Here is a 19,137-nt window from a genome sequence, read left to right as displayed (position 1 = left end):
ACACACACCGCCCGCCGCCCGCCGAACGACCAATTACGGGGAAACCCCTTTCTTTAGGCACGCCGTCCCGGACCCTCCCGGCACCGCGGCGACAATCTTGGGTGGCCCGACACACGCCAAGAACTGAACAGCACGTGATATGAACCGTAGGTGGATGTAGACGGACAGTTGGCTTCGTTCTCAGTGTTGACAGTGGTTCTTCCTCTTTTTTACTTTCTTTCTTTTCTTTCTTTTTTCGTCTTTTTTCTACTTTTTTTTTCCTTCTTCCAGTTCCCTCTCACTCTCGCAAACGTCTTTCAAGGCGAGAGGGACGCGGCAGCAAGGAAGTTTGGAAGCTCATGTCAGTATAACTCATCCCCTGATGAAGGGAGGTCCCCTCCCGAAACTGTTGGGAAATAAATATATTTATCCTTGTTGACAACGCTCCCGTTGTGCCATATAAAAATACCTTCACGAAGACTAACTGGCCCATTGAATTATTACTCCCACTATATATATATATATATATATATATATATATATATATATATATATATATATATATATATATATATATATATATATATATATATATATATATATATATATATATACACCAGATTCTTTGAACGTCATACGTCATTCACGCTGGACCCGACATATTGTATGCAAGAAGGAGACGGCGAAACTTTCACGGAAGCGTCTTTACTTAACGTTTTCAGCTGGTGGACCAGCCTTCGTCAGAGTAATGTGACGCAGGCTGGTACACCAGCTATATATATATATATATATATATATATATATATATATATATATATATATATATATATTATGAAGTCTTGGTAGTCTTGGCTGCGACAGCGTTTATTTGAGGAAAGACCTCGCAAAACGAACGGGCAGAGCCAGCACACAGACGATGACGATGATGATGACCCAGAGTGGCAATGAGGGCAAAGAGACAAGCGGATGATGGTGATTGTGATTATGCAGGGATGAGGACGATGTAAGTTACAAATGCCCACACTAATTCCCCCCCACTTGAAAGCGGACACCCTGGCCGCCGTAAGTCAAAGTGATGGGGAACGTCGCGTGAAAGGTTTCATGCGACAAACGTGGACAATCTCTGTGCTGCGGTAGCGGCGGTCTGTTGGGGCGACGAGTGGTGTCACACGATAATTAACCGGCGAAGTCTGTTCTAAAACAATGTATGGCCCGATGAAGCGTGGTTGGAATTTGTCACAGAGACCAGGAGTGCGAATAGGTGTCAAAAGCAGTACCTCGTCCCCAGGTTGAAAAGACACAACGCGGTGGGATTCGTCATAGATGATCTTCCGCTCGTGCTGTCTCGCTTCAGTATTGATGCGAGCCTGATGGCGAGACTGGGCCAGGCGGGAAATGTATTCTTCGCTAGAAGACTGACATGAATTCCCATGGCTGCTAAAGAAGGAGACGTCGAGAAAGGTAGTCGGGGTGCGTCCGTACACGAGGTAAAACGGTGAGTAGCAAGTTGTTCGCTGAACGGCGGTGTTGTAAGCGAATGTCAGGAATGGTAAAAGAGTGTCCCAGTTTTTGTGGTCGGGTTGGACGTAAACGGCTATCATGTCTGCAAGGGTTCGGTGAAATCTTTCTGTGAGACCATTTGTCTGAGGGTGGTAGCTTGAAGCTGTCTTGTGAGTAGTTCCAGATGCGCGCAGTACTTCATTTACAACTTGTGACAAGAACACTTTGCCGTGGTCACTAAGTAGTACACGAGGAGCCCCATGACGCAGTATTATTGCGTGAAGAATAAAGTCTGCAACTTCTACAGCTGAGCCTGTAATAACAGAGGAAGTCTCAGCGTAGCGTGTCAGGTGGTCCACGGCAGTCACTATCCATCGTTTGCCAGCAGATGTGACGGGGAGAGGCCCGTAAAGGTCAACACCTACAACCTCGAACGGCATTGAAGGGCACGGAAGTGGCTGTAGAGGTCCAGCAGGTGCCGACGTGGGGAGTTTACGACGCTGGCATGGGTAGCAGGAACCGACGTACCGAGCTACACTAGAAGAAAGGCCAGGCCAGTAATAACGACATCGAATGCGGTCAAGAGTTTTTTTAAAACCAAGATGACCAGCAGTCAAGTCGTCGTGGAAGGCTTCGAGCGCCTGAAGTCGAAGAGAGCGTGGCAGTACAGGAACCCAGCGCTGACCGTCAGGGTGGTAGACGTGGCGGTGGAGAACCCCATTGTCCAGCTTAAAGTGCAGGAGTTGACGACAGAGTCGCGCGTTTCGTGGATGAGAAACTCCCGAAAGGTGGTCCATGATGCGTCTGCAGTATGAATCGGACCGCTGGCGGGAGATAAATGTTGGCTCGTCGTCCGAAAAGGGTTGCGTTATTGATGCGAGCGTATGAACTTTGGTAGATGTGGCGGTTGAGTTCTCACCAACGCTCATATGGGTAGTTGGAAGCGGGCAACGAGATAAAGCATCGGCGTCTTGATGTTTTCTGCCTGACTTGTAAGTTATATCAAAGTCGTACTCCTGCAAGCGTAGTATCCACCGACCCAAGCGTCCGGACAAGTTCTTCAGTGTAGAAAGCCAGCATAAGGCATAGTGGTCCGTAACGATTGTTAAGTGACGCACGTGGAGATAGGGACGGAACTTCTATATATATATATATATATATATATATATATATATATATATATATATATATATATATATATATATATATATATATATATATATATATATATATATATATATATATATATATAACGCGTTCGAGCATCGAACGCGTTATTCGAAGGTCGTAGGTTCGATTCCTGCTCACGGCTGGTTATTTTTTCACCCACTTTTCTTTCTTCTTATTTACATCCCATTGAAAAACGAGCCCTTAGGTATACACTTTTTTCATATATATATATATATATATATATATATATATATATATATATATATATATATATATATATATATATATATATATATATATATATATATATATATATATATATTGTGATATATATTGTGACCGTTCTCCATCTCCTCCTGCATCGACTGCACCACGAAACATGCCCTCCGAGGAGAACAAGGAACGCGGTGACAGCAAGCACGAAGAAAGTGAGAATGAGGGCGGTGAAGGAAACTCGGCGGGAGAGAACACAGACGGCGAAGAGAGGAAGGAGTCCAGCGAGGGGAACCAGGAAGGTGATAAGGACGATGCAAGTAACAAATGCCCACAATAAATATATATATATATATATATATATATATATGGTGGGGTGATATTCAATGGATCCGGTGGAAAATGCAGTATAAAAAGAGGTCGACAAACGTGCGAAAAAACACTAGTTTTACTAACGTTTCGGCAGGTGGGCCTGCCTTCGTCGGAGTGAATGGAACGCGGTGAAGAAATATATATATATATATATATATATATATTGTGGGCATTATATATATATATATATATATATATATGTATATATATATATATATATAAGGTATGGGATATGGCACAACGGGAGCGTTGTCAACAAGGATAAATATATTTATTTCCCAACAGTTTCGGGAGGGGTCCTCCCTTCATCAGGGGATGAGTTGGCCCCTCCCTTCATCAGAGAGGGGTCCTCCCTGATGAAGGGAGGACCCCTCCCGAAACTGTTAGGAAATAAATATATTTATCCTTGTTGACAACGCTCCCGTTGTGCCATATCCCATACTTTCACAAAGACTAACTGGCCCATTGAATTATTACTCCCACTATATATATATATATATATATATATATATATATATATATATATATATATATATATATATATATATATATGCGGTGAGCTATGGTGGTCACCTACGTCGACACCGACGACGGCGACGAAATCCAGCCGAGAGTGTCCACATAATTGCTGACGCAATAAAATAAACGCGTGGGCAAACTACCCTTAAAAGCTTTTCGAAATTGTCTACACAAGATGGCTTCACCATTGTTTGTGTATTATTGTGGCAAAGTAGCCTTTCGGATGCGGTACCAGTGGCAGTGTGGGATGGAGAGTGGCCAAAACGGCAGATGATATCTTCTGCATCACCATTGCGCAGGCGATCTATCTATCTATCTATCTATCTATCTATCTATCTATCTATCTATCTATCTATCTATCTATCTATCTATCTATTTATCGACTGATCTATTTAGCCGGCTACTTCTGGGTGCTCTCGTGATCACCCCTCCAAACTTGAGGAGAACGAAAGTAGTATGGCAGCGTAAGATGGTTCAATGAATATGACTCACGCGTCATAACATGAATAATGTCACAGTTCTGTCGCGTAAGTCATCAAACCATTTCAGCCGGACGTGTGGCACATACCTGCGGGCTGGCATGGACCACAGGTGATGAACAGCTTATATCGACCATGAAATGGTGATAACAGCGATAACAATTTTTACTGCGTGAGCGTTAAGAAAAACTGACATCGGCAGTGATGACTTGACAACAATGCAAAGAATAAGTGTCAGAGGCCCATCAGGAATAAAACCACAATATTCTGCATGGCAATCAAGTGTTCTACCAAAGAGCCACACCAGTCTAGGAACGACTTTTCAAATAGAGCCTTATGCTCATGAAACGTCAATTGTGGTTCCACTGCTGGTCATTCAATTTTATAAACAATACATATGCACTCCTATGATACAGCCGTCTCATTGGGTTAACGTCAATTTCAGCTAGGCGGCATCCGCTGAAGTTCATTTATGTAGCAGTGTCGAGGGCTATCATACTCGCTAGCACCGGCACTTCATATCAACTGACCGCTTCTGGTATTGCCAGTATTCATGTTGTCATTGGCATTGTTACGCTACTGTAAAGAACTAGTTAAATGAAACATATGCGTCTGTTTAACGTAAGTCTGTGTGTGCATCTGCACTTATCTTTAGTCCCATTTCATTACGTTTCGCTATATAAAAAATTACAACACAGTCGCTCATAATCCACATTCTTCGCATAACATCGATTCCCAAGAAACGTGGGGTCTCCCGAATTTTCGCCCTTTGCTGAGCAAACGTAAGTGCTTTAATATGGGCACACTACAAGAAACACCGGCCACCTACAACATCCTGATAAATAATCCAGCCATGACTACTGGGCGAAAGGGAGAATGACAGTTTCTCAAAGCATAGAAGAAACCCTTGAGAAAAACAATGCCTCGATTTTGCTGCGTTGCATTGTATGCAGACGCAACACATGCCGCATTGTCCAATGCAAAAGCACAAATCACTTTTTTTTAATCCAGGGCATTTCTATGCTGACTCTATAATCTGTCCGTCCATCCATGGTCCCTTGGTGTCTTCACAGTCGCACCACTATAAAGAAATAAATGTACAAAACGGAATAAATTTTGTCGGTGGCACTGGGTTCCGAACCTAGGGAACTGAGCTCTGAAGGTGAATGTTTTACCTACTGGGCTCAACGAACACAATTTCAGAATGTACATATATCTGTACCACATAGATATTTTCTACCAGTGCTACAAAAATAAATAAATAAACAAATAAATAAATAAATAATAAATGTGAAGAGCGAGAACACCTCATACAAAGGCCTGGAAATATCTTGTTGGGGTCAAATACAAGATCTCCATAGGAAAATATGTAACTTCAACGCGGGAGACTGCACACTTAAGAAAAATTATGGTTTCGTGACAATTTTACGCTAAACGCACGTTTTAAGAGTCGAGGGATGCGCCTTCTACTCCAGATGCCGATTAACTCTACAGAAGGGAAAAATGTCGGGCCGATGTCGCCCTACTATAGCGTTCATGGGAAAGCCCCAATCATGAAGTTTAAACGCACAGGCCACCGTAACACAGGGAAGTTGTTAGTCAAGCAATACACTGGTTCATATATTACCAACAAAGAAGAGGATATTAGTGGGAAAATCCTGTTATTAAAGCATGCAGCGCAGGGCATCCTTCCGAGAGAGAGAGAAAAAAAAACCCATAAATGTGTCTTTCTCCTTCAGCTGTGGGAGCTTGAAAAGTGAAGAACAACGACGCTCTCTCAACTATGCAACACGGGAGTAAGAGAGCACGTGGATATAAGCAAGCAAAATATTAAATACCTGTGCTTCATCTCTCTTGACAAGCAGTTAGGCGACGAGAAGTAGCGCGTGTCGCGACGTGAACTTTTCAAATTGGCTTCTCCGCGTTGCACCAAAGAGCATGCGAAGCGCGCCTCTCTGGGCAGCTTGTAATCAATACTCAGGTGCCGCGACTGCTCTGCTTTTCCTGTGACATAGTTGACTCGTGCCTACAGCTTGACAGGTCTTAACGAAGCTTGTGAGTGCTTCGTACGGGCGCCCAGAATCTACAACATGCCACCCCGTATTGGTTGAGAATCCTGTTTTGAATTAATCACGAGATGTGGGTTTTTTTGTTAGTTTCATAACACATTCTCACACATTGCAGTTTACGTAACATGAACAAATTACACCTAGTGACACTGCATGAGAAGTAGCTCGTAACGAATATACCCAACTAATGTAACGCCAGGCTTTGGTGATTCCACATCGCCTCCTCTAAATAATAACACAAGAGCTAGTAAAAAGCCCACTTTCAGAACTACTCAATAAGAGAGTGCAGAAAAGCTCGCGCAATCGAGGCTGCGGTAATTAGGCATACTTGCATTGAAACTTGACAATATGCTCATTTCTACGCATCAGATAATGTGCAGTTTTAATGTTGTTTGCTATATATATTAACGGGCAAATATTCAGTGCTTATCACAGTAGATTGCGTGGAATAAATGTGCTCCTCCTTTCATTAAAAATTAATGGGCATCTTGTTCACGAAGAAGTTGCGGTCACTGGCCAAGTAACGAAAAAAACACACAGAGTGGAGACGTTTTGTAAACTTACGTGTTCATTGATCAAACTTAACCTGGCAAGAGCCACAAGTCACTTTTTGAGTGAAAGTATGGCGTATACAGAGCGGGTGTAGTTAGTAAGTAAAGATACACAAGCCCTACTGATTGTGTCATAAGTAGCTTGAATAAATCAATATTCCGGTAGTGGCATTTTCGTCGGATTCTTCTGCTTGGCTCTTACGCCAGCGTTTTACCAATCGCTGCGGTTGGTGGCTGTGCGAATTGGCGGGATCGGCGTTTGACGCATTCGAATTGTTGGGGGCGTATCTTTGGTTCTTATTTATTCATCTTGTAAACTTGCCGCTTTCATCAGTGTAACCGTAGCTGAAGTCTGCGCCCTGTATCACCAGGGTGTTTCTTGCTGTTCAGTCAATCTTTCACATTCACAGCCAATAAGGGCACTTGTTTGGGCAAGTTGGCGGTTATTCATTGTTACCTCATCCCAAGTGTTCGTCTTTTAAGCAGTGCGCAATAGGGTAACAACCGTAGCCAAAATCGGGCAACACGTGATTGCACCTCGAACTCAGAAATGCCATTTCGGATCGAAAGTGAGCCAAATATTGCACAAGTTTGAATCTAACTGAGCCAGATATATTAAACGAACGCTGCGTCATCAATCATGGCCAACACAACCAACATTGCCACATCTGCCTGTATCATATGTGTCCACGTTGCTTTGCTATCGTTCTCTCGTTCGACGGTTATTTTCCTCGGGCGAGTTGGCCCTTACTGAAGTCCATGGTGCTGTAAATCGCAAACATAACGAGTAAGAGGCCCGACTTTGCTACTTTTTTTGCCTATTCGTGCTTGTTTTCGATTTCTGCATTACAGCGTGACGTTTATCTTTCGCCGTATGACGGCATATTTGAAATAGAAGACAACTGAATTCAAGATGTTGGGCACCATCATCCCTTTATGAAGAGGTGATCTGAAATTGTGTGGCCTAAAACGAGCCTAGATAGTAGGAAGCATTTTTCAAGGCCTTCAATAGAAGCCAAAATCAAGCAAACGACACCTAGAGTCCAGAGTAGTGAAGCTTTCACGTGAAAGGGTCACTCGCTCTACAACTCTAGTCATGGCCATTACGCCCACGCGACCAAGTGCGGTGCCAACGGAAGCTCAAGTATGGAGTTGATTTTGTCACAAACTTTTGCTGTACTGTTTAGTTGCGGTGATTTCGACTTCTTTTACGAGTCAACTTAAGCCCAAACAAAACTTTCAAATCTATATAGGTCGTTTAATTTTTGCTCCATAAACTGTTTATAGTGGGCTATATAGGTTTTAACCCCAATATAGATTTGAGGTATTTCGGTGACTTTAGATTACAGGCCCGAAAGTGTTAGAGGAGGCTCGAACATATTGTCAGTAGAAAAACGTGTAGTTTTTCTCAGTTTCAGTTAAAATGGACTAGCTTAAGATGGAGTACACAAGCTGCGATTTTGTTGAATTTCTTGGGGTACCTGTTACTGAATATTTCGTGACCTAGAATCGTAATATTTAGCTCGTGACCTTTGGCTCGTGATCTTTAGTGCCTTCATCATTACGTTGTCATATTAGCAGATGCGTGTTGCCCGCGTCACGAAGTATGTGACAGTGGATGACTTGTGGCGAGCGGGGGGCACGAAATAGAATTTAGGTAACCACCGATCGCCCTTTCTTTTTGTATGTGTGCGCGCGCAGCAAACGAGAGTTTAATTCCGATTCACGATTGTTTCTTTTTTTTATATCCTGCCGATTTTGGCTTCCGTCTCTCGATTACTTACATATTGGTGAATGGGGGCAAGCATATTGCGTGAAGCAACAAGGTGGTCGAAAACCACGAGAGGAAATTATGAACGACAGCTAGAAAAGAGAGAAACACCAGTCTCAGCGCCTAGTATGCCTAAATATGAATTTCTCCTAAGGATTTCGAGAGATCGAAACACGTCCATAAAAAAATGCAAGCGTGCAAAAAAAATGCATAAAAAAATGCAAGCGTGAATTTTTGTGGTTCTTGTACAGATACGCCGTATTCGGGGGGAAAAGTTTCGCAAGTAAGGCAGAAAGTATTGGTGGCGCCACCTCGTTTGTCTTTGGCGAATCACCATGTCTTGGGGGACCGCTTGTCGGACGTCCGAAGAGCGATCAATAGAGGGGATCGTGTTTAAATGAGGAACGTCCGATTTCATTTAAATTGATGTCCCTGCGCTGAGATATTAACTGTTTGCTTCTATTTTGTTCAGCATCATTACTTCTTTATTGTAGAGAGCAAGAGTGTTATAAAATTACAGCTCTTCGCTGCCATGATGTATAAAGCTACCAGCCGTTTCATCCTCAACAGCACCTGAACATCACGAACTTATTTAAGAATTATTCAGGTGCTTTGTAAATGTCATTCGAAGAGAGCTACAATTTTACTTTCTTGTTAACTTGCTATTTTTATAATTCACTAGACATTTTCCGGAGCCGCATCATGGTCGATAAGCTTTGCCATAATACAAGACATTCGTTTTTTTCATTTGCCTAGAAATTGCAAATTGGAAAAAATTAGGAAGCGTGAAAAAAAACAGGAAAAGTTTGTAGAAAAGCCTCAGGCGCAGTCCGATTTCAAAGACAACGGCAGCTCCAGGAGAAGACGACGGGCAATAACGGCGCACGGTGCGCCGTCCGCGCAAGTAGCAACAGGTCCCCAATTTCGTCCGGGCAACGGCGCTCGCTCAGATATGTCTCCGAAAGTCAAAAGAAGACGTGAAAGGGAGCGTGGAGGAGGATACTGCGCCCAGGAGCGTCCGCGCGGCGCCCTTATGTCGACCACCGGTGCGCGCACTCTAGAAGCGCACGCGCAGACGGGAACATTAAAAGGGCAGATGAAAAAAGAGAAGGGCGAACAAGCAGAAAGGTGGCCGCCAACAGAAAGAAGAAAGGCAGCCGGGGAGAGGAGGGATGCGCACGGGGATGCCCGTCAGCGGCGGCGGCGCTGTGTCTGTCACACCGAGCGCGTGCCGCGGACGCCAGTCGGGCACGATGCGCGGCTGGGCTCTCGTGGCCGCAGTGCTGCTATCGGCCGCGGCGCTGCCCGAGGAAGATAGCCCGGCTACGCCGGACTACGTCGAGCTCGAGCTTGGCGGCGAGCCGGCCCGCAACCGGACCCGCTGGGACTCGCGCTTCGTGGACGCCGAGGGACGCTTCCTGGCCAAGATCATGGCCACCTTCATTCTGAGCAAAGACCTCACGCGCAGCTTCGACTACCGCATCGCCAAACCAGCGCTTGACATTGCCATCGCCAAGGTACACAGAGCACTCGGGGCCTCTATACCCTCAGACGGTGAAGCCCCTTCGGTCAGTCTTGACACCAACACCCCGTCTCTGGAGTTTGTCCAGATATCTTGTCCTGGTTTAGCAGAGGAAAAAAATTAACAGTGCTTGTTCATGTATAACTTATCTGCGAGTGCAATCTTTGTTTGTTAGTGCAATATAATAGTGCGTGAAGGCACCGTTTATTGCACTAACATACAAGGAGCTGTTCTGCCTGGGAACTGCTGAAATATGTTTCAGATGACAGAGGTTACGCTCTCAACAATATCAGCATTTATGTTAGCTGCATCGATGTTTTTATCCTTAACACTTATTGAGTTATATTTCATCCCAAAAGTGTGTTACAAGTCAGTATCGTCCTCACGTACTTGGGCACTGTACTTTTTCAATCCGTAGCCCCGACACTTCATCATTTGTTATGGCCTCGTGACATTGTCGCCAGACTTTATATCGGCTTTCGCTGCTGGCATCTCGTATTTTTCTTGTAACTGATTTATAGCTGTCTTGATGCTGGTAAAAACTTCTTTGGCATTCAGTAATACACATGATGTTGCCGGTAACTTTTTTTCAGCCCTTCAGAGCCATCACGAGATGTTTTAACTCAAGACGTTCTTCCACGAATCGGGTAGTACTGAGACACTGCTTATGTAACTGTGGTGCGGATAATGTTCGAAGGAGTTGTCACAGGAGAAAAGCTCTGTGTCAGTTTTACGTAGTTATGCAATTTTCGTTTACGTAATACACCTTACGTTTCATTCAAGTTCTAACATCACTTATTGCTGTGTTTCTGAACCTTTCCTACCTTCGCATGGCTTTGTTTTCGTTTTCCCTCTCTGGGGAAAAAAACTTGCACGCGATACCGACACCCAGTCACCAGCACATATGCATTATGTATGCACTATGTGACTGACTTATACTTCAGCCACATAATGCATACTGTTTATTGTATGAAGTTACTCGGGAACTTTAAATTGTGCATTACTACAATGCATTCGATAAAGTTGACAGTGGCTTGTGTAAGTGAAACTTGCGCATACCACTGCGTTCTGTGTAATGGGTGGCATCCTTCAAACCACGAGCACTTATGCGCGTGAAATGTTTTTGCGCCCACTACGTGATCTTGGTGGTATACACGCAGCAACGTGCGTGCCTTTTTCAATGGGTGGTCGTCTTCAAACCACGAAGTCAGTATGATAGTCCCTTGTTCAGGCGCCCTGTATAAATTTATGCTTGTACCAAGCAACATTACAGCGATATTGCCTGTTTTATTGTAAGCCCTGTATACAGCATGTATGTGTTTGTAAAGTATGAACGTTATTATTACTGCACTCTCACGGAGAGGAAGGTATTTTGTAAATATTTCAAAGCAGAGGCGGGTGGGAAAACACCTGCTTGATACGGAAACGGTCTGGGTTCGATCCTCGTTCAGACCGAGAAAGTTTTATTATTGATTTCATTTGCATCTTTCTCGGTTTTCCGGTCACGCACAAGATGATGATTTTTCGCTCACAACCAAAGACGCCGGAATTTCTGCAAAAAGGGCTCTTCAACGCTATCGCATTCAAAATTCCAGACTCCCTGTTACGCATTCACCTCGGGGGAGAAAGCTATACAGTGTTTCTATTTCAACACGCCCTTTCTATCACGTGAACACCGCTTCTTTCTTATTTTCTAGTCACGCGAACGCTGAAAAGACGAAAGGCACGTGATGCTCCAGGTGGCCGAGTAATGACCTGAGTTTTGTAGGAAGTGCCTCTTTTGAATGCGGAGCATTTCTTCTTAGTCGCACGATGTCCTGCTTCGGCGTCGGTGGAGGTGGCGTCCACACCCCCACTGTGCACGATCGTGTCTCGCGTGTCGTGCCGCATCCTAGCGTGTTGTGCAGAGACGCACATGCCCGAGTTTCGTGCTGGGCCAGGAAGGCACCTGAAAAACTCTCGCTCCCCTTCCCCCTCTCGTTTCGCAAGACGAACGCAGGCAGCGTCTGGTAGAAAAAAAAAATAATAAAAACACGACTGCTCGCGCTCCACAACCTTTGACTGGCCACCCTGTATATGTAGGCACTGGATCGAGAATTCAGTCAAGGGCGTCTTTGCTTGGCTAAGCTTGACGTTGAAGGCGACGCTTCTCCTTCATTCAATAAATAATAATAATAAAGACCAAATAACAATTAAGAATTCCCAAATCATACCCAATTATACAACACTCACACGATACCCCCCCCCCCCCACTCTGCGACGCTTTTACTCGAGTTCTCACCGTGAGAAGATGCTGGTGGATTTATGTGTTTTTTTTTTTTGCTCAACGTCACATTCGCAGAAGACATATATGTCTTTCACCTTCGAAAATGCAGGAACCACAAAACCTAAATGCTCGCAGAGAAGGTGTGGTAAGCGCGATCCACAGGTGTGTTGGCCGTGGCAGTGTTGTCACAATTATTTTGAAGTTGAACCAAGCTTTTAGTTAGAAGCTGCTAAAATGTGCAGCCGGCATTTAGCCATGTTTTGTTAGTTACATTAGATAGTAAAATTCGATGAGCTTTTACGTCTCAAAAGCACGATATCATTCTGAGAGACGCCGTAGTGGAAGGCACCGGACATTTTGGACCACCAGGGGTTCTTCAACATGCAAATTAATTCAAGTGCGTGGGCCTCAAGCATTTTTGCTTCCGTTGAAAATGCGGCTGTCACGGCAGGGGTTCCATTCCGCGACCTTCGAGCACCATTACCAGTGGTGGGTAGGACCGTAACAAGGACGAGGAGACGAGAACAAACGTTTCTTCCAAGCAAACGCCGTGGTGAGGGCTCTATAGGTGGGTGGCTTGATTCAACCTCAGTCTATGGCTACCTATCACAACCGTTCGATCAGGCTGCGCTGATTCTTAACTCGGATGCGGGTCTGACAGTCTGGCCTCCCACTGCCTTCGTATATTGCCGAATAACGTATATACGGTGCCAGGCTTACTTACGCGTCCTTATAGCATATGGCATGGAGTGTCACGTACATCACAGTACAGTACCTTGGAGCAATTAAGGAAGACATTTATTGTAAAATATTCAGGCTTTCTTGAACAATACATCAGTAAAACTTTGCTATAGTGGCTAGAAAAAAAATGTTGTATACTCCTGTCTCTAACGTCAAACATAATAGCAGCACACAATGGACCCACCACGGCGCAATTTTACACGCGTTTGCTCTGCCCGCTTATTACTGTGCTCTCACGTGAACTCCTTCGCGCGACTACTATTTCATAAATGGCCACTTTTTGGAAGCAAGTGTCACTGCGTTCCCTGTTCCACTCAGGAGTCGGCACGTGTAAAAGTAAAAAAAAAACCATTCGCGTTGTGAGTGCTTTAACAAGGCAACACCATTAGCGGGACGTACATGCCTAAAGGGAGATAAATTAGGCCTTGGATGGGACACCGGAAATAAATCCACAGGTTATGCACTCCCCTTATGAAAACAATATCTTCGGTTGCTATTTCTTCACCGACGAACCTAACCTAAACGCGTAAAGCATAAACTGTGGGTGTGGGATCTCATTATGTTCACACAATTTCGCAGTTTTCCAGTGGGTAAAAGGGATCATTATCTTGCATATTTAATTATTGTGCAAAATACACTTCTGACGCTTCATTTAGAATTTTATCAACCATACGCAGGGTTAAATGACTTCTTATTATCGTTGCTTAACAAAACGATCATGCAACGATGTTCGACATTAGTTGGCTGCATATCGTCTCTGGAAAACCTTCGACCTAGATGAAACCAACTGTATGCTCTTAGCACCCTCCTAAAAATTACATCAGAGTTTTTAATATTAATAATTATACTAGTTGTTGGTTGTGCTTCTTTTTCAAACCCAGTAATTATCAACTTTACAGTCATCATGTAAACCGAACGTTCGTCGAACACATCTTGAAACGCCTGCAATTATACACGGCGTGTTGCCTTTCGCGTAGCTCTTTATTGCGATAGCAATTATATGGACAGTCTTGAGCGAACATCACCTTTCCGGCCACGGTCATCTGCGTGCGCGCTTATCTCGTGAGCGAACAAGGGGGCGGGGAGGGGCAGCAGCGCTTATGGTTGCCGCGCTATCGCGGCAGCGATCAGCGCGCTCCTTGTGCCCCCACAGCAGGCGGGAGCTTGTACGGGCTGCGCTCTCAACACGAAAAAAACGATGCCAAGGGTGTACGTATGCCTGGAGCAACCGTGTACTCTTACACCAACGTTTTGTAGAGTTACGTGAGATCGGATCTGAATGAGTTGTCTGCCAGCCTCAATTTGTATAACATAGCAATTTGTCGCTATCGCAATCATCGCTTTGCCTTTTCAGGAAAACTGATTTTGTGCAGTCATTCCTGCCACAGTCGCGAACTGCGCTTCACAACATGCGCACGAGTATACATACATGGACACCGAGAAAGCTTCTTGAGACACAGCTAGGTATCCAGCGGCAATGCACATTTTGTGGGTTCTGTGCCGTTTGTCAAAAGTTTTTCGAGCCCCGCCGCGGTGGTCTAGTGGCTAAGGTACTCGGCTGCTGACCCGCTGGTCGCGGGATCGCATCCCGGCTGCGGCGGCTGCATTTCCGACGGAGGCGAAGATGTTGTAGGCCCGTGTGCTCAGATTTGGGTCCACGTTAAAGAACCCCAGGTGGTCGAAATTCCCGGAGCCCTCCACTATGGCGTCTCTCATAATCATATGGTGATTTTGGGACGTTCAACCTTACATATCAAATCATAAGTTTTTCACGTTCATCTGTACCTGTAAGTACGTTGCGTACTTCATTTATGCGTGAGAAACGCGGGGAGCGTTTCGATCTGCTTTCCATTCTTCGCGTAACCTTCCAATTTGTTGCTATCGCGTTTATTGCTTCGCCTTTGTGGCAAAGCTGTAACTTTATTTTTATTCTTTTCTACGCCTATAGAGGCAGTGCAAGTGGCTGGCCGCCTTTTTCGATTTGCAACTTGTTTTCTTTTACAACAGAAAATAACACCAAAAATATAGGTGGTGCATCTCAAATAGTTAGTGGTAATCATTGAAAATGCACCCCGGAAACCTCATATTAAGAGTATGGTACTGAAGTTAATTACTGAATGGAGTGTTGCTTAATCAATACTGATTGTTTGTACTTAGTGAGAATACAAGAAACTTGCGGCTCATTAAAAAGATTACAAACCACATACAATTGATATTATCCCAAAATGGCTGTCTTGTTTTATTTGTTTTCGCTTCTCATTTTCTTTTTCTTACCATAATTAAACAGCCGGTATCTTGACCTGGAACAAAAAAAAGCGCATTTGTGTGAAATGGTCTGCAGATCAGCGAAGTGCGTTTATTCATCGGTTGAAATTCTCAAAGAACTACAAGCCCCGCGCCGCGGTGGTCTAGTGGCTAAGGTACTCGGCTGCTGATCCGCAGGTCGCGGGATCGGATCCCGGCTGCAGCGGCTGCATTTTCGATGGAGGCGAAAATGTTGTAGGCCGGTGTGCTCAGATTTGGGTGCACGAAAAAGAAGCCCAGGTGGTCGAAATTTCCGGAGCCCTCCTCTACGTCGTATCTCATATTCATATGGTGGTTTTGGGACTCTAAACTCCACATATCTATTACAAATATATTTGTTTGACTGGTGTGTGGTGCATAAGCTTCACAATAACATCCCAAACTTTACAAAAACGTCACTTTAAGTTGAGGCCTTAGGTGGTCCAAGAAAGAATCGGGAGACAAGTACATACGAATGACAATCATAGCGACTTTGTTCACAGAAACTTCAATTGAAGTCATTTTTGAAGTGGAGAAAACATTTTTGAAGTTTAGTCCCTCAATTGCATTGTTTTGCTAAGGGGCCAATACAAACTAACTGAATTTGCTGCATTAGAAAGAGTGGCAGCTCATTAAGAACACATAACAATTCTAATGAAATATATGTCAATATATGCACCCAATAATGACTCGCGTTACACACACACACCCATATATATATATATATATATATATATATATATATATATATATATATATATATATATATATATATATATATATATATATATATATATATATATATATATATATATATATATATATATGAGATCTAACAGACAGTAATGCCAAGGAATGCACAGGGGAAGTTATTAGGACCAATGGAATGTAAATAAGAAGAAAGAAAAGTGGATGAAAAAATAACCAGCCCACGGCTGGTTATTTTTTCCCTTATATATATATATTGTGGCAAAGTGCATGTGGGTCAGGCAGCCCGATGTGTTAGTGAGCGCACTAAAGAACATGAGCGTTCCCTGCCGACTTATTGGCTACGATTTAGTTCAACAATGCAAGAAGTGCCATTGTCAAGCCTTTCTTAGACTGACCACTGTTTTAAAAAGGAACCGTGACACCACCATCCGGAAAATATGAGAACGTTTTTTTTCATTCAGTTGTTGGGTTAGGAGGGCATTAGTGTTCCTTCCTCACCCTTGTTTGGCACTGAATGTTTTCTTCTTAATGCGCTATCATGAGTGCACAGGTCTTTTTTAAGTTATGGTTAGTGGTTACTGCACATTGTGTATTCTACGCGTGTCTTTCCGGTTCTGCTTCATATAAAAAAAGTGGAGACACGCAATAAATGATGTCAGTTAAAAGTCGCGCTTTGTCCTGTCGTTCATTCTTGTGGTGTCGTCTCGCGCTAAAACAATAATCACCATAGATTCCCACCAATAAGTCCGCTAACACACTGTTTTTATGAAGTGAAAAATGCAAAAACGGTCACGCAACTCTCCTTCATCAAGAGCGAAGCACAACACTCTACTATAGTGTGTCCCAAGGCCCTATGGTCACTTCTGTTCAGCGACCTAATTGATGAAGCATTCAGTCAGCTTGCAACAACGCCGCCAGAGAACAGGAACAAAACAGAGAAGCGAAGATGATTGCGCGGCGCCACCTGACTGTCACCGTCTCTCTTTACCGTCTGTTTTGCTCCCTCAAGCCATCTTCTGCTATTTATTACAAATCAAACAGTCCAACAATCACTCATCAATACACTGCAGTAGTGTTGTATAGTGATTACGGTGTTGTGCTCTAAAGATTCCAGCCTAGATTCCTTCGTTACGGTGAGCGCATTAAACAAGACAGGGTGCAAAAGAAAAAAAAAGAGTACATGCACTTCGATTTAGGTTCAGGCTGGAAAAATTTTTAAGTGATCAAGAGTAATCCAACGCTCAGCATTTTGCCACGCTGTTCCGCTTTGCGACGTAAAACAACGAACAGATTATAAAATTTCTTCTTATACTATGAGCGCTGTTAAGAGGCTTTTCTCGATCCTTCAGCTAAGCTAGCTAATGGAAACAGTGCGGTATCTGTTCGCGGAGTTTGAATTGCGTTGATGTTGCGTACAAGAAACATATGACGCGCTCCATTCCCCGTTTCTGCCTGCGCTGTTCAAAAAAAAGAAGAAAAAGAAACCTCTAAAAGCGACCTAGTCACTGCACAGAGCAGTGAAAATTGGAGGCTCTAATTGAATACGAAGCGAAAACAATTAGGCTATCGAGAACAAGTGAGCTTGAAGCTTTTGTAAAGCAGCAGCCCAGTCATGTCCTCGACGGCTTCTACTGGGCAGAGCCACCTGACCAACCCTTCGATAGAAGAAGACGCTCGCCGTGATCATGATTATATACTGATGAATAGAAAAAAAAAATTGGCCACGTATCTGCATGTTTCACTGCAAATGTCGTCGAAAGACAAAAGTCTTGCGTGTGCAGAGAGTGAACAAAAACGTTTATCTGATGTTCTGTGCGAGAAAATCAGTGAATGGTATTCTGGAAGCGCTGCGTTAGACTGATTGATTGATTGATTGATTGATTGATTGATTGATTGATTGATTGATTGATTGATTGATTGATTGATTGATTGATACGTGCGGTTTACCGTCCCAAAACCACCATATGATTATGAGAGACGCCGTAGTGGAGGGCTCCGGAAATTTCGACCACCTGGGGTTCTTTAACGTGCACCCATATCTGAGCACATGGTCCTACAGCATTTCCGCCTCCATCGAAAATGCAGCCGCCGCAGCTGCGATTTGGTCCTGCGACCTGCGGGTCAGCAGCCGAGTACCTTAGCCACTAGTCCAACACGACGGGGCAGCGCTGCGTTAGAGAGTCTTGATCCGTGCCGCGAAGGCGAACGAGCGCATCCAGGCACGTTAGAGACGAGCGCCATCTGTCAGTTATCTTCGAAAAGGAAGGAAGGCGTAAGCACCCATGGAGAAAGATGCGCGCCTGTCTCGGAGGCGATAAGTTGTAGAACGCAAAGCGACGGGCAGGTGCCACCTCCGTGTCGTCTTAGCAAAGCTTTGGAAATACTTGCCTTTTTGAGCATCGCGTTGCACTGTCAGCGCAGCGTGATAAACGCTATGATCCTTAGAATTACTTATGTGTGCCTTTTCTAGTATAAAGTTACACATATAAAACATCGACGCGTTGCTATGGTACCTCAGATATGCACAATAATTGTTTTTATTTGACTATCGCATATTGGTGGGTGCTGCGGATGGGATTGGCCAATTGAGGAATCGTTTGATGCCGTTAGGAGTATTGTTACTGCAGACAAACAGACAAATGTACAGACAAAAAGACAGGCAGACAGACTAAAAATCTGGCGTCGAAGGTCCCCAAGAAAGACTATCGTCTTGAAGAAAGTGAGGTTGTGTCGTTCATTGGAGCGCCTTTATCATTTCACATCTATTACATGAAAGTTTACTGCTCATTTGATTTTGAGAGCTCGGAGGTATTCACTTCGTATTCGGGGCCATGTATTGATGGCATCAAAATGCAGAGATTTATGCACACGTTAAAGATTCTGCCTATGGATTTAGGCACACGTTAAAGAATCTCAGGGGATTGAAATTGTCCAGGTCTTCGCCACTGCGGTGAGCCTCCTAATCGCATTGTCGTCTTGGCACTCAAAACG

At 44.0% G+C, this 19,137-nt stretch overlaps 1 protein-coding gene across 1 annotated transcript in view; it reads left to right on the top strand.

The window, feature by feature from the left end:
• The first annotated feature begins 9,807 nt into the window (after positions 1–9,807).
• LOC119176615 (atrial natriuretic peptide receptor 1) overlaps positions 9,808–19,137 on the top strand; it is a 64,274-nt gene continuing 54,944 nt past the window's right edge. The window contains exon 1 of the mRNA XM_037427975.2: positions 9,808–10,140. Within this exon, the coding sequence (XP_037283872.2) occupies positions 9,808–10,140 (333 nt within the window). The remainder of the gene's footprint in view (positions 10,141–19,137) is intronic.

This window comes from Rhipicephalus microplus, chromosome X (assembly GCF_043290135.1).
Source record: "Rhipicephalus microplus isolate Deutch F79 chromosome X, USDA_Rmic, whole genome shotgun sequence".
Taxonomy (NCBI): Eukaryota; Metazoa; Arthropoda; class Arachnida; order Ixodida; family Ixodidae; genus Rhipicephalus; species Rhipicephalus microplus.
This window is presented reverse-complemented; position numbering and strand designations above follow the sequence as displayed.